The 25,314-nt window shown below is 41.0% G+C and overlaps 2 protein-coding genes across 3 annotated transcripts in view; one reads left to right on the top strand and one right to left on the bottom strand.

Moving 5' to 3' along the window:
- The window catches only part of LOC140196411 (GRB10-interacting GYF protein 2-like), a 191,571-nt gene that overhangs the window by 53,036 nt on the left and 113,221 nt on the right, over window positions 1-25,314 (top strand). For both annotated transcript variants that reach the window (XM_072255561.1, XM_072255562.1), the window contains exons 7-8: window positions 13,285-13,325; window positions 15,018-15,101. In XM_072255561.1, the coding sequence (XP_072111662.1) occupies window positions 13,285-13,325; window positions 15,018-15,101 (125 nt within the window). The remainder of the gene's footprint in view (window positions 1-13,284; window positions 13,326-15,017; window positions 15,102-25,314) is intronic.
- kcnj13 (potassium inwardly rectifying channel subfamily J member 13) lies at window positions 18,263-19,740 on the bottom strand. The gene is given in 3 exon segments (XM_072255563.1): window positions 18,263-18,870; window positions 19,267-19,590; window positions 19,593-19,740. Coding segments are annotated over 3 exon segments (1,080 nt in total).

Below are 25,314 nucleotides of genomic sequence, written 5' to 3' on the forward strand. Positions count from 1 at the left end.
GGGTCAAAGGGCCTAATTCTGCTCCTATGTCTTATGGTCTTATAATTCTATCTTCTTTACAATAGCATTGGAGAGAGATAGGAACAGACAAGTTAGAAAAGCGTTTAATTGAAGTTACGGGAATTATGAGGCTATCAGGCAGGAAATTGGAAGCTTAAATTAGAAACAGATGTTCCTGGGGAAAAGTACGGAAGAAATGTGGCAAATGTTCGGGGGGTATTTGTGTGGAGTTCTGCATAGTTACGTTCCAATGAGACAGGGAAGTTGTGGTAGGGTACTGGAACCGTGGTGTACAAAGACTGTAATAAATCTGGTCAAGAAGAAAAGAAAAGCTTACAAAAGGTTCAGAGAGCTAGGTAGTGTTAGAGATCTAGAAGATTATAAGGCTAATAGGAAGGAGCTTAAGGAGGAAACTAGGAGAGCCAGAAGGGGCCATGAGAAGGCCTTGGGCAGGATTGAAGAAAACCCCAAGGCATTCTACAAGTATGTGAAGAGCAAGAGGATAAATCGTGGAAGAATAGGACCTATCAAGTGTGACAGTGGGGAAGTATGTATGGAACCAGAGGAAATAGCAGAGGTACTTAATGAATACTTCAGTATTCACTATGGAAAAAGATCTTGGTGATTGTAGTAAGACTTGCAGCAGACTGAAAAGCTTGAGCATGTAGATATTAAGAAAGAGGATGTGCTGGAGCTTTTGGAAAGCATCAAGTTGGATAAGTCACCGGGACTGGATGAGATGTACTCCAGGCTACTGTAGGAGGTGAGGGAGGAGATTGCTGGGCCTCTAGCGATGATCTTTGAATCATCAATGGGGACAGGAGAGGTTCCGGAGGATTGGAGGGTTGCGGATATTGGTCCCTTATTCAAGAAAGGGAGTAGAGATAGTCCAGGAAATTATGGACCAGTGAGTCTTGCTTCAGTGGTTGGTAAGTTGATGGAGAAGATCCTGAGAGGCAGGATTTATGAACATTTGGAGAGGTATAATATGATTAGGAATAGTCAGCATGGCTTTGTCAAGAGCAGGTCGTGCCTTACTGATAAGGTTTAAGGGAATTGGGGGATTCTCAGATACCTGTAAATAATGTGTTAAGTACCGACTATACCTGTGATTGCAGTGTGTTTGAATAATGCCTCACAGCTGCTTCTTTGGAGCAAGATAAGGGTTTAAATTCACACAGATCCACATAAGATGTCTCCTGATTCTTCACACCTTTTGGTTTCGACAAAAGGCAGTAGCTGATGGAAATTAGACAGGACATTCCTTCCTTAATTAAAGTGGCTGGAATGGTTATCAAACTGATTATTCTTTTGTAACAATAGTCCATTGACTTGGCTGGAATAGTTATCAAACTGATTGTTTTTTTGTATCGGTGTCCTTATAACTTCTAACAATTCTGACATCAGGCAGTGAACTTGAACCGCCAGAGGGATGAGAACGCTTCTCCCCTGATGTTGGGATCAAGTTCACTCGCCGACTCAGCTTGAAGAAATAAACTGGTAAAAAGATAAGTAACGATCTTTTTGTGCCGTCGTTATTTGATCCGGCAAATTTACGTTTACATTACGAGCCTGATTGAATTTTTTGAGGATGTGACTAAACACATTGATGAAGGAAGAGCAGTAGGTGTAGTGTGTATGGATTTCAGCAAGGCATTTGATAAGGTACCCCATGCAAGGCGTATTGAGAAAGTAAGGGGCATGGGATCCAAGGGGACATTGCTTTGTGGATCCAGAACTGGTTTGCCCACAGAAGGCAAAGGGTGGTTGTAGACGGGTCATATTCTGCATGGAGGTCGGTCACCAGTGGAGTGCCGCAGTGGTCTGTTCTTGGACCCTTACTCTTCGTGAATTTTATGAATGATCTGGATGAGGAAGTGGAAGGATGGGTTAGTAAGTTTGCCGATGACACAAATGTCGGAGGTGTTGTGAATAGTGTGGAGGGCTGTCAGGGGTTACAGCAGGACATTGATAGGATGCAAAACTGGGCTGAGAAGTGTCAGATGGAGTTCAACCCAGATAAGTGTGATCATTTTGGTAGGTCAGATATGATGGCAGAATATAGTACTAATGGTAAGACTCTTGGCGGTGTGGAAGATCAGAGGGATCTTGGGGTCCGAGTTCACAGGACGCTCAAAACAGCTGCACAGGTTGACTCTGTGGTTAAGAAGGCGTACGGTGTATTGGCCTTCGTCAATTGTGGAATTGAATTTGGGAGCCGAGAGGTAATGTTGCAGCTATATAGAACCCTGGTCAGACCCCACTTGGAGTACTGTGCTCATTTAGAAACATAGAAACATAGAAAATAGGTGCAGGAGTAGGCCATTCGGCCCTTCGAGCCTGCACCGCCATTTATTATGATCATGGCTGATCATCCAACTCAGAACCCGGCCCCACCCTTCCCTCCATACCCCCTGACCCCCGAAGCCACAAGGGCCATATCTAACTCCCTCTTAAATATAGCCAATGAACTGGCCTCAACTGTTTCCTGTGGCAGAGAATTCCACAGATTCACCACTCTCTGTGTGAAGAAGTTTTTCCTAATCTCGGTCCTAAAAGGCTTCCCCTCTATCCTCAAACTGTGACCCCTCGTTCTGGACTTCCCCAACATCGGGAACAATCTTCCTGCATCTAGCCTGTCCAATCCCTTTAGGATCTTATACGTTTCAATCAGATCCCCCCTTAATCTTCTAAATTCCAACGAGTACAAGCCCAGTTCATCCAGTCTTTCTTCATATGAAAGTCCTGCCATCCCAGGAATCAATCTGGTGAACCTTCTTTGTACTCCCTCTATGGCAAGGATGTCTTTCCTCAGATTAAGGGACCAAAACTGCACACAATACTCCAGGTGTGGTCTCACCAAGGCCTTGTACAACTGCAGTAGTACCTCCCTGCTCCTGTACTCGAATCCTCTCGCTATAAATGCCAGCATACCATTCGCCTTTTTCACCGCCTGCTGTACCTGCATGCCCACTTTCAATGACTGATGTATAATGACACCCAGGTCTCGTTGCACCTCCCCTTTTCCTAATCGGCCACCATTCAGATAATCTGTTTTCCTATTTTTGCCAGCAAAGTGGATAACTTCACATTTATCCACATTAAATTGCATCTGCCATGAATTTGCCCACTCACCCAACCTATCCAAGTCACCCTGCATCCTCTTAGCATCCTCCTCACAGCTAACACTGCCACCCAGCTTCGTGTCATCCGCAAACTTGGAGATGCTGCATTTAATTCCCTCATCCAAGTCATTAATATATATTGTAAACAGCTGGGGTCCCAACACTGAGCCTTGCGGTACCCCACTAGTCACTGCCTGCCATTCTGAAAAGGTCCCGTTTATTCCCACTCTTTGCTTCCTGTCTGCTAACCAACTCTCCACCCACACCAATACCTTACCCCTAATACCGTGTGCTTTAAGTTTGCACACTAATCTCCTGTGTGGGACCTTGTCAAAAGCCTTCTGAAAATCCAAATATACCACATCCACTGGTTCTCCCCTATCCACTCTACTAGTTACATCCTCAAAAAATCCTATGAGATTCGTCAGACATGATTTTCCTTTCACAAATCCATGCTGACTTTGTCCGATGATTTCACCGCTTTCCAAATGTGCTGTTATCACATCCTTGATAACTGGCTCCAGCAGTTTCCCCACCACCGACGTTAGGCTAACCGGTCTATAATTCCCCGGTTTCTCTCTCCCTCCTTTTTTAAAAAGTGGAGTTACATTAGCCACCCTCCAATCCTCAGGAACTAGTCCAGAATCTAACGAGTTTTGAAAAATTATCACTAATGCATCCACTATTTCTTGGGCTACTTCCTTAAGCACCCTGGGATGCAGACCATCTGGCCCTGGGGATTTATCTGCCTTCAATCCCTTCAATTTACCTAACACTACTTCCCTACTAACATGTATTTCGCTCAGTTCCTCCATCTCACTGGACCCTCTGTCCCCTACTATTTCTGGAAGATTATTTATGTCCTCCTTAGTGAAGACAGAACCAAAGTAATTATTCAATTGGTCTGCCATGTCCTTGCTCCCCATAATCAATTCACCTGTTTCTGTCTGCAGGGGACCTACATTTGTCTTTACCAGTCTTTTCCTTTTTACATATCTATAAAAGCTTTTACAGTCTGTTTTTATGTTCCCTGCCAGTTTTCTCTCATAATCTTTTTTCCCCTTCCTAATTAAGCCCTTTGTCCTCCTCTGCTGAACTCTGAATTTCTCCCAGTCCTCAGGTGAGCCACTTTCTCTGGCTAATTTGTATGCTTCTTCTTTGGAATTGATACTATCCCTAATTTCTCTTGTCAGCCACGGGTGTACTACCTTCCTTGATTTATTCTTTTGCCAAACTGGGATGAACAATTGTTGTAGTTCATCCATGCAACCTTTAAATGCTTGCCATTGCATATCCACCGTCAATCCTTTAAGTGTCATTTGCCAGTCTATCTTAGCTAATTCACGTCTCATACCTTCAAAGTTACCCCTCTTTAAGTTCAGAACCTTTGTTTCTGAATTAACTATGTCACTCTCCATCTTAATGAAGAATTCCACCATATTATGGTCACTCTTACCCAAGGGGCCTCTCACGACAAGATTGCTAATTAACCCTTCCTCATTGCTCAAAACCCCCAGTCCAGAATAGCCTGCTCTCTAGTTGGTTCCTCGACATGTTGGTTCAAAAAACCATCCCGCATACATTCCAAGAAATCCTCTTCCTCAGCACCTTTACCAATTTGGTTCACCTCTGCTCGCCGCACTACAGGAAGGATGTGGAAGCCATAGAAAGGGTGCAGAGGAGATATACAAAGATGTTGCCTGGATTGGGGAGCATGCCCTATGAGAATAGGTTGAGTGAACTCGCCTTTTCTCCTTGGAGCGACAGAGGATGAGAGGTGAGCTGATAGAGGTGTATAAGACAATGAGAGGCATTGATCGCGTCGATAGAGGCTTTTTCCTAGGGCTGAAATGGCTGCCACAAGAGGACACAGGTTTAAGGTGCTGGGGAGTAGGTACAGAGGAGATATCGGGTAAGTTTTTTTTTACTCGGAGTGGTGAGTGCGTGGAATGGGCTGCTGACAATGGTGGTGGAGGTGGATACGATAGGGTCTTTTAAGAGACTTTTGGATAGGTACTTAGAGCTTAGAAAGATCAAGGGCTATAGGTAAGCCTAGTAATTTCTCAGGTGGGGACATGTTCAGCACAAATTTGTGGGCAGAAAGGCCTGTATTGTGCTGTAGGCTTTCTATGTTTCTATAGTTTTATTAGGTCATAAAATAACATGCACTTTATTGCTACTTAATGTCCATTATGATCTTGAAGTGTGCAGCTTTTGATACACAGTCATACTTAACACAATTGTGAATTCAGCGAACAGATGTGCCCAAAAATAGTACCACATTTTGGAATGTGCAGTATATCTACATTTAATCAATTTTTCATATTACTTAAGTGCAATTGCTTCAGCATTTGATTTTTAAGTTTAAGCATTGCTGCCTAAAGTGGAATCCATTCTGCAAATATACAGAGTTTCCAAACCCAACCTGATGGGGTTGAAGCACTTAATTTAAACTCAGTGATACGGCTCTACAGGAGGCCATGATTATACCTATGACTCTTTGAAAGAAAGAGCTATCAAGTTAGTCACTTTCCTCAGATCATTTGTAGTTTTGCTGTACTTCTTTATTTACAACTTATTTGATGTGCATGTGTAATGTTTTTATTTCAATATCAGATCTGGTCTTTATCCTCAAAGGAGCTTAAAAAAAGTCTCTGCATCCAAGAAGTTAACATGGAGTTTTAAGAATACTGTTTATTTAATGATTGTAGAGTGGAAGGATACTTTATTTGTTGGCCTGAGGTGCTCATTATAATTGGTATTAAAAAAACTGCCACTGCAATGGAAAATTGTATGTGTTTATTTTAGCAGGCCATAGAATGGCCATTGCATTGAAGTGGTTACATACCTCAGCTAGAGAAATGTGAAATATTCTTACAAAATTTAGAACTGCCTTAACTGGATTATCAGAATAAATTTGCAAACTCTGCTAAATTGTGCTTCTCAGACTACTTGCTCCCCTGCAGCTTCATATGTACAACATTCAGAGCTATAAACTCTTTCTGTGGACTCCATGCAAAAATTTGCAGAAATTGTTAAATGCAGCAATGGAAGATTATTATCATGTGATTCAACAGTAGATTCATCTTTTAAGAATGTTACATCTAGAATTAGTTTTGTTTTTAAGTTGATCTGATCTATGTGCCATAGTTGCAGTTAAATTACAATTATTGCTCTGTTTTCCAAATGATTGTAAGTATGAGCCAACCCACAGAGTAGACGAGCTGAATGCCCATTGTGTTGATATAGTTGTGCAAATTAAAGTACATACTTAACATGCCACAGAGATGGGCCAAAAGTTTTTTTTTATCAGCTTCATCATAAAAGACCTGTTTATTTCAATATGTTATTACTGGTGATAATGGTTCACTACAAAAATGAGAAAATAAGCTGTTGACAGGCCCCTGTTATTTGTCAGGTAATTTCAGAGCTCATTTGTAATGCTGAAGTTCTTGAAAGTATAGATAATGCATAGGGGAAGGCAACTTGTTTGGGGTGTGCTTTCGCTGCTTGAGCTCTGTCCGTATCTTGGATTTGATAATTAGAAATTTGTATTTCTATTATCTTAATGCTGAACTTGAAGAATTGCTACAGTAGAAAATAAAGAGATTGAAAATTTCCCCATTGAAGTAACTTATTTTAATGAGTGCTGCCTTTTAATATATTTGAATCAAAGTAGATATTTTTGCTATGCTATGCAAAGACAGGTCTTCAAACTCATTTCCTTTAAGTTTCTGCTGAAAGCTATATAGAAAGATAAAATTGCTGCTGTTTAAAGTCAGTTTCTGCATTTTTTTTATTTACTCCTTGTAAGCATTTAAAATGTAATGGTAACGTGTCTTGAGTAACACACACACAAAATGCTGGAGGACCTCTGCAGGTCAGGCAGCACCTATGGAGGGGAATAAATAGTAGATGTTTTGGGCTGAGACCCTTCATCAGGACTGGAAGGGGAAGAAGCTAGAATAAGATAACCGGTGATGGGTGAAACCTGCAGAGGGGCAAGGTTAGGTGGGTTGGGGAGGAGGGATAAAGTGAGAAGCTGGGAGGTGATAGACGTAAAGGGCTGAAGAAGAAGGAATCTGATTGAGATGAGTGGACCATGGGAGAAAAGGAAGGAGGAAGGACATCAGAGAGAGGTGATAGGCAGGTGAGAAGAGAATGGGTTAGAATGGGGTGAGCCAGAATGGGGAATTGAAGAAGAGAGAAGAGGGAGTGGGAAGAAATTACTGTAAATAAATCTTTGTTCATGATCTCATGTTGAAGGCAGAATATGAGGTGTTGCTCCTTCAACCTGAGAGTTACCTCATTGTGGAGGTAGAGGTGGTCATGGACCAAAATGTCAGAATAGGAATGAGAAGTAGAATTGAAATAGGTGACTTCTGGGAAATCCTGCTTGTGGCGGATGGCATGAAGATGGTCAAAGCAGTCCCCCAGTGTACATGGGGTTTTACTGATAGAGACGAGGCTGCACAGAGAGTATCAGATACAGTAGATGACTAACCAGTGAAGGGACAAGTCCTACTTGGAGGGATAAATGCCAGGAGTGATAACAAAAACAAGAGAAAATCTGCAGAGCTGGAAATCCAAGCAATGCACTCAAAATGCCTGAAGAAATCAGCAGTCCAGGCATCATCCATGGAAAAGAATGCAGTCAACAGTTCGAGCTGAGACCTTTAATTAGAACTGGAGAAAAAAAGATGCGTTGGAGTAAGAAGGCGGGAGGAGAAGATGGCAGCGCGCCTGCGTGTGCGCAGCCCTCAGGTGAAAAATGATATCGTATCTGTTAAATAGGGGCCGTGGACAATTCTGATTTGATAGAGAATGGATGTGAGAGCGCAGGAACATCTGGAAAATTTTCTGAAACGCTCGTTTGCTGCTGTCGTTATTGCGTGATCGGGAATCTTTCGGAGGGTAGGCCTCAAAATTCCCGGTCTTACCTGCTTTTGGCAACCGAGAAGGAGGTCGAATCGCTTGGACAGAGATGGCGCTCAGTACTTGGTGTCGGAGAGCTGATCAGAGCTCGAAGTTTTTGGATGACTCAGAGTTGGATTGTGATCGGCATGGCAGGGAGAGATTTTCTTCCTTCTCTCGTCTGCATGAGATGTGGGACATTTGAGAGACTTTGACCTTTACTGTGCTCATGGACTTCTTCATCAAGTTATGGTATTGTTGCACTGTTGTAACGATATGTTATGATTATGTGGTTTTGTCAGTTTTTTCAGTCTTGGCCTGTCTTGTGTTTTGTGATATCACACCAGAGGAAATATTGTATCATTTCTTAATGCATGCATTACTAAATGACAATAAAAGAGGACTACGTGTCTTCATAATCTAAAAAAGGTGGGGTGAAAGATGAAACTGGTGTGGAGCAGGTGGTAAAGTAAAGAGCTGGGAAGTTGAATGGTGAAAGAGATGCAGGGCTAGAGAAGGGGGAATCTGTGAGAGGAAAATGAGAATGAAGAATGGTGGAGAGAAGTGTGAGGGGCATTATCAGAAGTTTGTGAAAATCAAAGTTCACGCCATCAGGTTGGAGGTAGCCTCATTGCGACAGTAGAGGAGGCCATGGACTCCATGGGTGGCCACTGTGAGATTCTGCTTTTTTTTCTGGTGGACAGAGCGTGGGTGCTCAGTGAAGCGGTCTCCCAGTCTATGCCGGATTTCACTGATATACAGGAGGCCACACTGGGAGCACCAGATACAATAGATTACCCCTGCAGACTCTCACAGGTGAAGTGTCGCCTCACCTGGAAGGACTGTTTGGGGCTCTGAATTATTGTGAGGGAGGAGGTGTAAGGGCAGGTGTAGCACTTGTTCCGCCTGCAAGGATAAGTACCTGGAGGGAGATCAGTGGGGAGGGATGAATGGACAAGGGAATAGCTTAGGGAGCAATCCTGGAAAGCAGGAAGTGGGGAGGGTGGGGGGAAGGGAAAGGTGTTCTTGGTGGTGGGATCTAGTTGGAGATGGCAGACGTTAGGGAGAATTATTTGCTGGATGTGGAGGCTGGCAGGCTCGTAGGTCAGGATGAGGGGAACCCTATTCCTGATGGAATGAGGACAGATGTGTGCGAAATGGAAGAGATACGGTTGAGGGCAGTGTAGATGGTGGTGGAAAGGAAGCCCCTTTCTTTGAAGGAGGAGGTCATCTCCTTAGCTCTGGAATGAAAAGCCTCATCCTGAGAGCAGATGTGGTGGAGATTGAGGAATTGAGAGAAGGGTATGGCATTTTTACAAGTTAAAAGATTGGAAGAGCTATGGTCCAGGTAGCTGTGAGAGCGCTTTGAATCGGTGGACTGGTCTGTATTCAGGGATTAATCTTTGAGCCTGGATGAGTATGCTGCAGTTGTTACCGACTTTATTAAAACCTGTGTGGATGAGTGTGTGCCCACAAAGACTTACTGTACGTTCCGGAACCAAAAGCCGTGGATGAACCAAGCGATTGAATGCCGGCAGCTCAGGCAGGGTCTGCAAGATATTACTTCCGACACAGTGAAACCCAATAGCATGAATGGCAGCTGCCAGATGAACTCAATGCCTTCTATGTACGCTTTGAAAGGTAGAACACAACTACAGTTGTGAAGATCCCTGCTGCACCTGATGACCCTGTGATCTCCATCTCAGAGGCCGAGGCTGTCTTTAAAGAGAGTGAACCCTCGTAAGGTGGAAGGTCCCGATGCAGTACCCGGTAAGGCTCTGAAAACCTGTGCCATCCAACTAGCGGGAGCATTCAAGGGTATTTTCAACCTCTCACTGCTACGGGCAGAAGTTCCCACTTCAAAAGGGCAACAATTATACCAGTGCCTAAGAAGAATAATATGGGCTGCCTTAATGACTGTCACCCGGTAGCACTCACATCGACAGTGACAAAATGCTTTGAGAGGTTGGTTGTGACTAGACTGAACACCTGCCTCAGCAAGGACCTGGACTCATTGCAATATGCCTGACACCACAATAGGTCAACAGCAGACACAATCTCATCGGCTTTAGACCACCTGGACAACATAAACACCTATGTCAGGATGCTGTTCATTGACTATAGCTCAGCATTTAATACCATCATTCCCACAATCCTGATTGAGAAGTTGCAGAACCTGAGCCTCTGTACCTCCCTCGACTTCCTAACCAGAACACCACAATCTGTGGGGATTGGTGATAACATCTCCTTGCTGACGGTCAACGCTGGCACACCTGAGGGGTGTATGCTTAATCCTCTGCTCTACTCTCTATATCTTCTTTGGCTGTCCATCGATTTCGATGTTGACTGAGGCCTGGGCAAGGTCGTATGGAAGACCGGCAGTTGCCCATGCTGCAAGTCTCCCCTCTCCACGCCACTGATGTTGTCCAAGGGAAGGGCACTCGGATCCACACAGCTTGGCACTGGTGTCGTCGCAGAGCAGTGTGTGGTTAAGTGCCTTGCTCAAGGATACAACACACTACCTCAGCTGAGGCTTGAATTAGCGACCTTCAGATCACTAGACCGATGCCTTAACCACTTGGCCACGCGCCAACACTGTCTTATATACATATGCCTGTGTGGCTTGGCATAGCTCAAATATCATCTGTTAATTTGCTGATGATACAACCATTGTTGGTAGGATTTCAGGTGGTGACGAGAGGGAGTACAGGAGTGAGATATGCCAACTTGTGGAGTGGTGCTGCAGCAACAACCTGGCACTTAATGTCAGTAAGATGAAAGAGCTGATTGTGGACTTCAGGAAGGGTAAGACGAAGCAAAACGTACCAATCCTCATAGAGGGATCAGAGAGTGAGCAGCTTCAAGTTCCTGGGTGTTAAGAACTCCGAGGACTTAACCTGGTCCCAACATATCAACGTAGTTATAAAGAAGGCAAGACAGCGACTATACTTCATCAGGAGTTTGAAGAGATTTGGCATGTCAACAAATGCACTCAAAAACTTCTATAGTTGTACCGAAGAGAGCATTCTGACAGGCTGCATCACTGTCTGGTATGGAGGGGCTACTGCACAGGACCGAAAGAAGCTGCAGAGGGTTGTAAATCTATCGGCTCCATCTTGGGCACTAGCCTACAAAGTACCCAGGACATCTTTAGGGAACGGTGTCTCAGAAAGGCAGCTCCATTATTAAGGACCTCCAGCACCCAGGGCATGCCCTTTTTCTCACTGTTATCATCAGGTAGCAGATACAGAAGCCTGAAGGCACACACTCAGTGATTCAGGAACAGCTTCTTCCCCTCTACCATCAGATTCCTGAATGGAGATTGAATCTTTGGACACTACCTCCCTTTTTTCTATTATACAGTATTTGTGGTTTTGCATGTTTTTAATCTATTTAATATACACAATTGATTTGATTATTTTTTAAATTATTTTTTCTCTCTGCTAGTTTATGTATTGCATTGAACTGCTGCTGCTAAGTTAACAAATTTCACATTACATGCCAGTGGTAATAATTCTGATTCTGAGAGTCAGTGGGTTTATAATGACCATCAGCAGATGAGTTGTCTCCAGAAATAGGGACAGAGGTTGAGAAAGAGGAGGGAGATGTCAGAAATGGACCAGGTAAATTTGAGGGCAGGGGAGAAGTTGGAGGCAAAGTTGTTGAAGTTAACGAGCTCCGCATGGGTGCAGGAAGCAGCATCAATGCGGTCGTTGATGTAGCGTAGGAAAAGTTGGCGAGTCATACCAGTGTAGGCTTGGAACGTGGACTGTTGCATGCAGCGAACAAAAAGGCAGGAAAAGCTGGGGCCTATGTGAGTGCCCATGGCTGCACCTTTTGTTTATAGGAAGTGCAAGGAACCAAAAGAAAAATTATTGAGAGTGAGGACAAGATCTGCCAGATGGAAGAGAGTGGTGGTGGAGTGGAACCGGTTGGGTCTAGTGTCCAGAAAGAAATGGAGAGCTTTGAGGCCTTCCTGGTGGAGGATGGATGTGTATAGGGACTGAACATCCATAGTGAAAATAATATGATCAGGGTCAGAGAACTAGAAATCATTGAAAAGATCAAGAGTGTGCGTAGTGTGAAAATAAGATGATCGGGGCAAGGGAACTTGAAATCATTGTGAAAATAAGATGATTAGGGGGATATCATTGTGGTGGGACATGTGGACAAGTAGAGAATGATCCTTTGGAAGGTGATCTCCGCTTGAAATGTCGATCCCTTTCCTTATGACAGGTCTTGGCCCAAAATATTGAGTCTTTAGTCCCCTCAATCATTGCTGCCTGACCTGCTGAATTCTTCCACCATTTTGTGTGTGTTCCTCTGAATTTGCAGCATCTGAAGAATCTCTTGACTTTATGACGTGTGTCTTGAAGATTGATCCTGATAGTGTCCTGATACCTGTCTACGTTTCAGATTTTTTTATATTGTGAAGATTAAACACTCCATTGCATGCTTTTAATTTCCTGCATTGCAATAATGACCACACTCCAAAAAAAGTATCTCATTATTAGTTGAAAATATTCTGGAATATCTTATGGATCTTTAACATGTTTTATATCTGCATGCTTGTCCTTTGTTTCCTTTCATAGCTATAAAATTATTGTTTTAAAATACTGAAAAATACAAGTTTAGGAAAAAAAATTCAGTACTACAGTATCAGAATTCTTTTCAAAGGAGAATAAACAATGCTGCTGTTGAATTTATTAATTTTTTATTACACATTTACTATAAACTGAAATTTATTTTCTTGTAATGACGTCAATATGCATTTATTACATTGTTTTCATTTGCATCGCAATTTTTAATAGCTGCTTCAAATTTGCAGGAATAACCACAAACTTTTTCAAAATTGATTGATTCTTCTAAAATCAAGAAGTTTCAGATTTTCTGTCTATTGTACATAAAATTATATTTCTGTAGACTCATTTGCAGTAACATGTATGGTAGATGTGATAAATATGGAAAAATCAAGTCACTGCTTTTGATTTTAACAATTATATCAGTGAATACGATACTGGTTATGGGAAAATATTGAAGAATCTAGGTGGGTCCTTGGAACATTCCTCTACATTGATCTGGAATGTTCTATAGAAGATGCTGAACAAGATTAATAAGTGATCCTGGTAAACAGAAATTGCTTATTAGAATAGAGCACATTACTAAAATGATTTTAATGTTGAATTATCTGTGTTGCTTCTGGGACTTTAATATAACAAATTTAACTTGTTTTTGTTTTTAATAGAGGAGAACGGCGGTTTGAAAAACCAGGGCGAAAAGACCCAGGTTAGTTAAAAGTTGAAGTATTAACTCATTAACTGTGAATTGGTCCAGAAAGGTTTCTGCTATTTTAACTGCTTAATTTGCTGATGACTTTTGCATCTAAAGCCTGGGTTGAAATTTAATGTAAAATATTCTTTAAGGTCTGGAAGGTTACAACATGAGCTGGAGTTTGGAGAAAGGTTCTAGTTGCTAAAATAATAGGAATTTCCACAGCAAATTTGAGAGCTGGATTGACTTACTGCATGAAGGGCTTTAAAAAGTACATTATTGTGTTAATTTGAGATATGAGCAATCTGAAAAATTTTTCGGAGCTCTGGTATTCATCAGATACTTCCACCACCAACTTGGATCCATTATTTCCATCAGCACAGGTGCACCACAAGGTTGTGTGCCTAGCCCCCTGCTCTACTAGCTTTGCAAAGTTGGAGAATCAACATGTAGGAGCGAGATTGAAAATAAGCCGAGTGGTACCATAATAACAACAACAACTTAATGTCAACAAGTCCAGGAAACTGATTATTGACTTCAGGAGGAGGAAAGCAGAGGTCCATGACCCAGTTCTGATCATAGCTTCAGAGGTGGAGAGGGTCAGCAGATTTAAATACCTCGGTATTATCATTTCAGGCAATTTGTCCTGGATTCGGCACATTAAGTGGCATTTTGAAGTATAGGTGTGTAGTGAAGAGCATATTGATTGGCTGCATCACAGTCTGGTACAGAAACACCAGTGCCTTTGAAATGCAAATGCTACAAAAGTGGATATGGCCCAGTTCATCGTGGGTAAAGGTTTGAGCTTCACTACATGGAAGTGTTGTCGCCGCAAAACAGCATCTGTCATCTAGAATCTCCTCCACCCAGGACATGCTCCCTTCTTGCTACTGCCATTGGGAAGAAATTGAAGGAGCCTTAGGACTTGCACCATCAGGTTCAGGAACAGTTATTATTCTTCAGCCATCAGGTTAAACACAGAAAAATAGAAAACCTACAGCACAATACAGGCCCCTTGGCCCAGAATGCTGTGCCGAACATGTACTTACTTTAGAAATTACCTAGGGTTACCCATAGCCCTCTTTTTCTAAGCCCATGTACCTATCCAGAAGTCTTTTAAAAGACCGTATTGTATTTGCCACCACCACTGTCACCAGCAGCCTATTCCATGCACTCACCACTCTGCTTTATAAAAAAAAACTTACCCCTCACATCTCCTCTGTACCTACTTTCAGAGATTCTTGAACCAAAGGGGATAACTTCACTTAACTTCATCACTGAGATATTTGAACAACCTGTAGACTCACTTTCAAGGACTCTTCACCGGATATTTATTTCCTATTATTATTATTTGTTTCTTTGCACAATTTGTCTTTTGCACACTGGTTGATTACAGAGTTGGCGCAGTCTGTTATGGATTTATTGAGTATGCCTTCAAGAAAATGAATCTCAGGTTTTGACATGGTGACTTAAATCTACTTTGATAATAAATTTTCTTTGAACTTTAGCATGATAAGCAGAGAATTCATGAAATTTTATATTTTTGAAGCCATTTAAAATATTTCAAATATATCACTAATTTCCTCTATTATAAGTACATTTGAATCCATATCTCTCAGCTTAAAAATGGTTTTCAATGAGAAATATTTGTATTACTGTGTAGCATTCAAGAAATAGCCCAATCAATTCTGTATAATTTTATTTAAGGTTTGAATCATTCCAAGGACCAACACGCCAGTTTGGGCATGCCAAATGACTTCCTCTCAGCATCTGGGTTCCCTTTAAAATCAGGTATGTTTGAGTTGAGCTGTTCACTGATGCAATGAATTCTACTGAAATGAAACTGAATATGTTCATAAAATTTTTATTGTGTAAGCTAGAAGCTGTCTGCAAACATCTCTAATTTGGTGGAATGAAGTCCCTGGTGTCAGCACAGCAAATTTGTGCTGCCTGCTCGTGTGTGAAGTAGGTACCCATTTCTATGGAAGGCTGATAAATGAAAGCTTAAGTTTAGTTTGCAGCGTCTACAACAGATGAATACAGGTGTCCCCCGCTTTACGAACATCTTTACGACATTTCGCTCTTACGAAAGACCTACATTTGTACCTGTTTTCGTTAACCGAAAGAGGATTTTCATTATTTACGAAAAAAGACGCTCGCTTAAACTTGTGTTTACCCCGAGAAGGACTACCATGGCCATGAAGCCTTGCGTGGGCAGGTGTATGTGCATGCGTGACGTGCGAATGAGTGTACTTGAGCACGCGTGACGTGCACATGCGTGTACGTGCCATTTTTTTTCCGACAAATCAATTTTGGCTCAAACTTCCTGATTCTGATAAGTGAAACTACACTATACATACATTATTTGTACTTTATATAGGCTGTGTATTTATTGTATCATTCCTGCTTTTACTATATGTTAGCGTTATTTTAGGTTTTATGTGCTATTTGGTAGGTTATTTTTTGGGTCTGGGAATGCTCAAAAAATTTTCCCATATAAATTAATGGTAATTGCTTCTTTGCTTTACGCCATTTCGGCTTACAAATGGTTTCAGAGGAGCACTCTACATTCCGATAGCAGGGGAAACCTGTATTGCGGTTGCAGCAAATGTTACAGGTATTTTGGAGCTTATTCTGATTTCAGGATGCTCCATTGTTGAAACTGATAAATTTGGTATGTGAAATAATGGATATTTATTATGTTCAAAAGGAACCAGAAATTCCTTTAGGTATATGCTCCATTTTAGTTGTATAAGATGGCAGGAGTGATTATTATCAGGGAATTGATCCTCTTAACTGACCATATTGCAAATTGTTAAATAATTTTATGCATGGTAAATGAATAGATCTTCAAATTTCATAACCTAATCATTGGCCTGTGCATGTTTCAGCATTCCCTGTTGATCAAGAACTGAAATACAATTAATTCATTTCACCTCACTTACACTTGGTGATGCATCCCACTTCACAGGTTTTTAACCATGGCATGCACATGAGCCAAGAACTTCACACAGCAGTCATTGATGCACTTCCACTTGTTTTGTACAGCGAGGTTGCGGTTGAATTATTTTCTTGCTGAGAAAGTTCTGCTGTCATTAGAGTAGCCAATACAGAATCTATTGCTCAGTGGTAAGGATGGGAATGAAGTTTCATTGTTCATGCATTCCATCACTTTCAAACCCTTGCTTTACCTCCCACTACCTTATGTTAGTACTGTTGGATGAGTTGCTATGGACATTCCTGGCAAAAAGAGGCTTTCCTCTTCCCTTGGCCCCTTTTCATTCACTTCACTGCAGAATACTTTATAGCTGGTGACAAAGGATGAAAAGTGTTATAAGAAGTTATGTAGTACACATCTGCCAACACGTCTGGCATGATGCATGCCTCAGGAGTGGTGTAGGCAACAGAAGTATTGATTAAGCATGCTGGTGCCTGTCCTAATCCATTTCATATGGTGGTATGGCACTTAATATGCCTGTGGGTTTTAGCTGATGTATCAGAATTAAGATCCATGTCAAAGAAAAGCCCTTCTTGTAGCTCTGAAGCTAATGGTACAGTGGAATGTTGATCTGGGGGAAATGCTGATGTTGTGCTTCTGAACCTGCCAATGGATTTGGATAATTCATTTGGATTTGAATGATGGTTTATCTCCATTGCTTTGAGATGCCAACTGCATGTGATCTATGACCCAGATATGTAGAGGAGTACAAAGAACTCTGCTATGAAGTAAACCTTGAGCTTTGTGCTTTGCTTCAGGTTATGATTTTTAAACACACTTTCCCTCAAGACTTTGTGATCTAACTCCCAAGATATGGAAAGTGGTTCGTATTTACAGAGCTCTTATCATGGAGCTTTATTGTCAGTAGGTGGTGTTGCATGGAGGGATGCTTAGTGGGCAAGGACATAGAAGATAGAATATAATTCAAAATCATGGTGATCAGGCACTTTGAAAACTAGCTGACTCCAGTAACTAATTTCAGCAAGACGCAGGCACTGTCAGGGTTGTAGCTGGACTGAGTTGATGGTGCAGTGCTGAATGATGGCTGAGCTACCTCTGATTGATCAACTTTGGTGTGTACTAGCTAGGTAGCCAATGTTTTATTGTATTGCAGAAAATATATGATATCTACTTTAGTGAAAAGCAAAGCACCATTTTAAAAGGCAAGAGCCTGACACATTGGTGTTCAGAGGGATATGGGTATCCTTCATGTTAATCTCTGGAAGTTACAGCAAACACTTAAGAAACCAAATGATGTGTTAACCTTTATTCCAAGATAATTTGCTGACAGGTTTAAAGAGCAGGACCTCCAGAGATGTGCCATGTGACTGCAAATTGGAGGATAGTTCAGATGAACATGTTCAAAGTAATTTTATTATCAGTGTGTATGTGTTACCATATACTATCTTGAGATTCTTTGTCTTCCCAGCATTTTAAGAAAAAAAATACAATAGAATTTTACAAAAAAACTGTATATAAATGAATGTGCAAAAGATAACCTGCAGATAGCAAAAATAACGCTGAGTGCTTGAATTGTAAAGAACCCTTGAAAGTGAGTGTACCTTCTGGAATCATTTCACAGTTGTGCATGAAATTATCCATACTGGTTCAGGAGCCTGATGGTTATAGGGTAATAACTATTCCTGAACCTGGTGGTGTGGGACCTGAGGCTTGTGCAATTCCTGCCTGAGGAAAGAACAAGGCAAAGGCTGGTTGGCCTTTGAGCGTTGCTTTCTTGTGGCAGCACTCCATGTAGATTTGTGATTCTAGGGTGAGTATAGGAGGGAGTGCTCCAGATTTCTGGATCATTGGGACCACTTCTGAGGACTGTAGGACCTGTAAAATTAGACCGGTTGCACGTGAACCAGAATGATCCTAACATCTTTGTGGGAGACTTGCCGACATTGTTAGAGGATTAAATTAATTTTGTTGACATTGCTTTCATGAAAATTGATCAAATAGCACTATCATGGAATAGTATATCAGCACGATCGCTGATGTTCACAACAAAATCGTTCTCCTTTGCATACTTTCTATTAAGTAGCTCAGGAAATCCTGGAATTGCCTTGTCAAAGTTGTCCAAATCAATCTTGTACCTTTTGCAGCTTGTGCAGCTTATCGCAGGAGCAAACTGTTGGTTGAGTTTGATTTCTTCAGGAATATAAGAGGTTCTCTTCTGGCAAGTCTCTTGAATACCTTCCTGTTCTGCTGACAAAAAGATTACTAATTCGTAGTAGGGTGGCATCTTTCCTTGAATCAGTGGATAGAAAGGACTATATTGATTGATGGTGTGATAGAACATAAGCAGAAAGATGAGATATGGACATTTGTTCGAGTTTAGATGGTCAGTTCGAAAATCAATGTTTGTCTGATGAAGGTGTTTAGTTTTGTATGCTTTATATAAAATGGCAGTTACTTTAACATTTGTTAATGAGCTCTGCCACATGTTGGCTATTCTGAACATCAGGCATGGTTCCCCTTCATGTTGTGCAACAGTAGCAAGGTAGCTGAATTTAATTGTTGTTCGAAGTTTGGGTTTGACAATCTTTGCCACAAAGACACCTGTTTAAAAAATACAGTATTAATAACCTTCATAGAAGAACCACTTAACATTTATTAGTGTTAAAAAGTGTATTAAAATGACTTTAATAATCTATGCTCCATACTTGGTGAACATTTGTGTTCTGCGGCATGAAGTTGGAGTGATTACAGTGTAGCTTTCAAACTATTCAGCAGGGGTTGATTTTCTAAGGTGCTATATAGTACTTTTTTTTTGTTAAAAGTTACAAATTTTTATGTAATCTAATGGGTTTTCAATATCATAAATTCTTTAAAGTATTTTGATAGCATCTGACAATTCAGTTGCTGAGACTACCACAAAAATCTCCTATGCTAGTATATAATAAAATTCAATGCATCACGTTGCTTGAACTGTAATTTTTCCATAGAAATAATTACCTGTAATTAAGGCTTCCATCATGAGTCCCAACAGCATTTGAACTGCAAGAAGAGCAATTACAGCTGGGCAGTCACCGTCAGGGTACATGGTTCCATAACCAACTGTAAGCTGAGTTTCCAGCAAGAAAGAAAAAGCTGCAGTGAAGCTATCAATGTATTTCACACAGATAGTGTGGTTTTCCAGTGAGTTGTTATGATCTAATACAACTAAATCACCATGCGTGTATGCCAATAAATACCAAAAGCAAGCAAAGAAGAGCCAGTGAGCCACAAAAACTCCCGAGAAAGCTAGTAACACCCAGTGCCACCTAATGGCCATCAAGACCAGGTATCTTCTAGGTGTTCAGTACTTTTCCTAGGGAGGGGTTCTAGCTTGAGGTTCCTGTGACCATCCTTTGTGACAATTCTTTTGTACGTTGAGTCAATAAGTGGAGAAGTGTCCTTTTCATCACTACTGTCAAAAATGATGCCCATGGCTTCCACCTTTTGGGTTAGCTGCAGAACATTTTATCAGAATGTTAGTGTTTGCTGGGAGTGTAAAATCACTTTGTCATCATGTAATCTGTATTTGTCTTTAGAAATTACCCATGTGCAGGACTAGTCATTTAACTTTTAGCAGAATAACCTGTAGTCTTTACTACTAAGCAAGCAACTCTATCCTACAAGAGATCTGCTTCTTTCAATTTCTAATGTTGATTATTTTTATAGGGTGCAGATTTGTAAACTTTATGGAATTCTCATTGCAATTTTTTAATGAACACTATGAACACAAACTAATTCATTTTATTGCAAATGAATACTGGATATTTTGAGGAGTTCGGAATAGTTTGCTTTAATATTGAAGCTGAGTGGTCAGCTTGAGTGAATTTTCCCTTTTTATTATCCTTTTTGAATGTATCAGATTTGCTGAGCTTTTGGACTTTGAAACATGTAGAGATTTAACAATTATTCAGTGTAAGACAAATGACAGATAAGGATTTAAGTTAACTATGAGAAATTAAAACGTATTATGCAGCAGGTCTGCAGTTAACCTTATTCCTTCTCTTTGTTCATTTAGCTTGAATTTAATTAAAAAAGATGGAGTATTTAAATCCAGTGTGGAAGTAATTAATATTCTTGTTTCGTGAGGCTTTTTAAAAATTTACTTTCTTTCAATTTGTGGAAAATGAACCTGACCTTGTGTTTTATTTTGGGAAGATTGGTTTTTGTTCAGTAGTTACAGTGGTCAAAATTATTTCCTTTGTTGTTTAAATGTAGATTAGTGGCTGATTTCAGAACTGTAATTTTCCATCAACTAAATTGAGTGAAAATAGCTTAGTGTGGTTTGAACAGTCAAGTAACATTTGGCAATCTAATAATACAACTGTAATTTTCCATGTAGTTTAATTTCCAGTCGATACATATTTTAAAATTCAGATTTCTATTTGGCTTTGAACCTTTTTGTGCTTAAAAAACTCAGTTGTTCCTTGAACTAGTTCAGTTAAACAACAAATCCTAAATATGTATAAATTTCCAGTTTGATAAAGCTGTAAGAAAAGGGCAAGCCTACAGTTTTACTTTGAGAATCTAACTTTGCCTATTATTTTGTCATCCATTCTGTTTATGATCTTGGTTTTACTGAAACACATCAGCTTCTTGTAATCCTTATTTAAATATTGATGCATTTAAAAAAATATCTGACAGCTTGCTCCACAAAGTGCAGTTTCAGCTGTTTAGAATAATTAGTTTTTATATTTCTCAGTGAATTGTTTTGTTGAGAAGTGTGTGTTCAGCCAGTGTAATACTATGTAAGTGACTCAGTTTAACTCTAAATCAGGGGTTCTCAACCTTGATGCCATGGACCCCAATTATATAACTATTTCAAGTTGATAAGTAGTCAATTCATTAACTTTGCTTAGATTTTGAATATGTTTAAAAAGATAATATTAATTTTAAACTTGAACACTTCTGTCTTGTAACTGGAAGTTGCATGCAAATTTTAACTACTTTTAGTATGAATTTGTGCTTAAATTTGCTTTTACAATTACAGTAACTTTTGAAGTCTGACTTTATAAACATTTTATCATATAGGAAGGACATCAGAAACTACTATGTACTTTGCTTCACAGAAGCATGGCTTTCCCTCACCATTTCCAATGTAGTGTTGCGGCCTAATGGCTTCACCATTCTCTGCAAACACAGGAGAGCTCAGTTTTTTAGAGATAGAGGAGGTGGGGTGTGCTCTTATAATTGACTGATCGTGGTGCACACATGTGGCAGTTCTCTCTCAGTCCTGCTTACCTGACCTGGAACATCTAGTGGTCAAATGTCCTTTTTATGTGCCGAGGGAGTTTTCCACCATCATCCTGGTAGCAGTGTACATTCCACCTCAGACCGGCACTGGAGGAGCTGGGCACTGTGATCAGCAGGCATGAAACAGCGTACCTTCCCTGTCATTTGTTGGGGTGGGGTGCGGGGGGGGGCGGGGATTTCAACCAGGCCAGCTTGGAGAAGTCTCTGAACAGCTACCACCAACATATGTGAAACCAGAGGAGCTAACACACTTGACCACTTTTAAACCACCATCAAGAACATTTACCGTGCCACCCCATGCCTGCACTTTGGAAAGTCTGATAAATGGCTGTACTCCTACTCAGTGTATAGGCGGAGACTAAAGACCACAGCACCAGTAGTGAGGACCAAGAAGGTATGCTGAAAGGAGGTGAAGGAGTGCTTACAGGACTGCTTTGAGTCCGTGGACTGGATAATGTTTAGGGATTCAATGTGAGTGAATATGCTACAGTTGTCACCACCTTCTTCAAAGCCTGTGTGATGAGTTTGTGCCTTTGAGAGCATATTGGACATACCCAGGATTCATAGTCTTGAGGGCTAAATCTGTAACCTTCAAGACTGATGATCCTGAACTATACAAGGCGAAGTGCAACATACAGAAGGCTATTTTAAGAGTGAAATCAACAACTCAGATTGAGGTTAGAGATGGAATCAGATGCACATCAACTCTGGCGGGGTTTGCAGGCCATTACTTCCTACTAATCGAAACCTAGCATCATGAATGGCTGTGATGCTTCACTCGCAGATAAGCTTAACACCTTTTATGCACACTTTAAAAGGGAGGATAAAATAACACTTGTGCACATCCCCGCAACATCTGGTGGCTCTGTGATCTCTGTCTCAGAAGCCAACTTCAACATCTTTCAAGATTCAAATTCTATTTATTGTCAAAGAATGCATAAATTATACAGCCTTGAGGTTTGCTTGCTTCACAGGTAGCCACAAATCAAGAAACCCGAAAGAACCCAATTAAAGAAAAAAGAATAAAAATAAAAGACAAGCACTCAATATGCAAGAGAAAGAAAAAAAAATCATGCAAACAATTGAAGCAAACAGCATTCCGAATCAAAATTGAGTCCTCAGATCTGAACCCGGATTTATTTTCATTTCATCTTATTAGTGGGCATAAAGCACAGCAGCTCGGGCAGTCTTCATAGCCTCAACACCATGGAGATGACCATTGTGGAGAGTGAGCAAAATCAGCTCTCACCTCCAATTTGGGTTTGCATTTAAATGATCTAAATAGCATACTGTACCTCGCAATAAGACCCAGCTACTGCGAAGGACTCGGAGCCTAGACCATGCCGCCCAGCAACTCGCTTCGGGCCCAGATTCCATCGCCCTGCCTGAAGCTGCTCTTAGCTCTGCATATCAGCTTGGCACCCAGAGCGACCCAGTCTTCCTTCCAGGCCAGTTGAACAAGCACCGAATCTTCTCTGCCTGGGCCCCAACTTTTCAGTGCCCCAAGTGATCCAACCTTGCTCCCAGGCCAGCTGTAAGAATATCAGAACTCCATCTGCAACATCCTATCTTGGTTCATCCCCTGAACTTCCCTCGTTGTTGCTTGCCCCTTCACTATTTGTGGTGCTAATTTAGCACAATTTACCTCAGAAAAGGTATTTTTATTGGTGTCTTTAGTTAGATTTCTTAACTTTTTGACTACTAGAAGCTGTCACACACATTCGGTATTGCCACCTTAACTGGAAACCAGGGTGAACCCTTACAAGGTGTCAAGCCCTGATGGTGTACCTGGTAGGGCTCTGAAAACCTGTGCCAAACAACTGGCTGGAGTGTTCAAGGATATCTTCAATCTCCCACTGCTGCAGTTGGAGGTTCACACCTGCTTCAATTTTACGAGTGCCCAAGGAAAGCAGGGTGAGTTGCCTCAGTGATAATTCAGTGGCACTTCAGTGGCACTGGCATCTGCTGTGATAAAGTGCTTTGAGAGGTTGGTCACGGCTAAAAGCAACTCCTGCCTAAGCAATGACCTGGACCTTCTGCAATTTGCCTATCATGACAATAGGTCGACATTGGATGCAATCTCACTGCCTCTTCACTTGGCCTTGGATCACCTGACAATAATAATACCTATGTCATGCTGCTCTTTGTTAATTACAGCTTGGTGTTCAATACAGTCATACCCTAAATTCTGATCAGCAAGCCCCAAAACCTGGGTCTCTGTACCTCTGCAACTATCCTCAACTTCCTCACCACAGTCTGCGTGGATCAGAAATAACATTTCCTCCTCACTGACAATTAACACTGGAGCACCTCAAGGATGTGCCCTTAGCCTACTCCTCTGCTCTCTCACCCATGACTGTGTGGCTAGGCACAGCTGGAATGCCATCTGTAAATTTGCCAGTGACATGACTATTGGCAGAATTTCAGATGGTGATGAAGCATTAAAGGAGTGGGATAAATCAGTTGGTTGAGTGGTGTCAGAATAACAACCTTGCATTCACATCAGTAAGATGAATTGATTTTAACTTCAGGAGGGGGAAGTTGAGGAAACACACCAATCCTCATCGAGGAATCAGCAGTGGAAAGGAGCAATTTCAAGTTTCTGGGTGTTAACATCTCTGAAGATCTATCCTGGGCTCAACATATTGATACAATTACAAAGAAGGCATTACAGTGGCTTTATTTCATTAGGAACTTCAGGAGACTTGGTATGTCACCAAAGACATATTCTCTAGATATACTTTGGAGAGCATTCTAACTGGTTGCATCACCATCTGGTATGGAGGACCCACTGCACAGGATCAGAAAAAAGCTGCACAAAGTTGTAAACTCAGCCAGCTCCATCATGGGCACTAACCTTGCCAGCGTTATGAACATCTTCAAAAGACGGTGTTGTAAATTGGTGCCATCCATCATTAAGGACCCCCAACACCCAGGACATGCTACCCTTTTCTCATTGCTAACGTCAAGGAGTTACAGGAGCCTGAAGGCACAACATTTTAGGAAGTTTCTTCTCCTTCACTATCAGAGTTCTGAATAGACAGTAAATCCATGAACATTACCTCACTTTTTTTCCCTCTTTTTGCCCACATTATTTATTTATATACACACTATTTTGTAATTTATAGTTTTTTTAAATTATTGAAATGTATTGCTGCCATAAAACAACAGATTGCTTGACATATTGTAAAATGTTTAATACAGGTTTAGCACCCCTTATTCAAAATGCTTGTGGCTGAAGTTTTTCAGATTTTGGAATATTTGAACCTACAGTTGCAAGAAAAAGTTTGTGAACCCTTTCCAATGACCTGGTTCTCTGCATTAATTACTCATAAAATGTGGTCTGATCTTCATCTAAGTAACAATAATAGAATAGGCAAACACAATCTGCCTAAGCTAACAACACACAAACAATTGTACTTTTCATGTCTTTATTGAAGATATTGTTTAATCATTCACAGTCCCGCTGGCGGAAGTATGTAAACCCTTGTATTTATTAACTGATGGAACCTCCTTTAGCAGCGATAACCTTCATCAAATGTTTCTTGCAGCTGCTGATCAGAGGAGGAGGACCTTTGGACTATTCCTCTATATAGAACCTGTTTCAGTTCATGAATATTTCTGGGATGCCTTGCATGAACAACCGTATTCAGGTCATGCCACAGCTTCTCAATTTGGTTAAGGTCTGGATTCTGACTTGGCTATTCCAAAACACAAATTTCCATTCTTTTGTTGATTTACTCTTGTGTTTTGGAT

The sequence above is a fragment of the Mobula birostris genome, chromosome 4, assembly GCF_030028105.1.
Source record: "Mobula birostris isolate sMobBir1 chromosome 4, sMobBir1.hap1, whole genome shotgun sequence".
NCBI lineage: Eukaryota > Metazoa > Chordata > Chondrichthyes > Myliobatiformes > Myliobatidae > Mobula > Mobula birostris.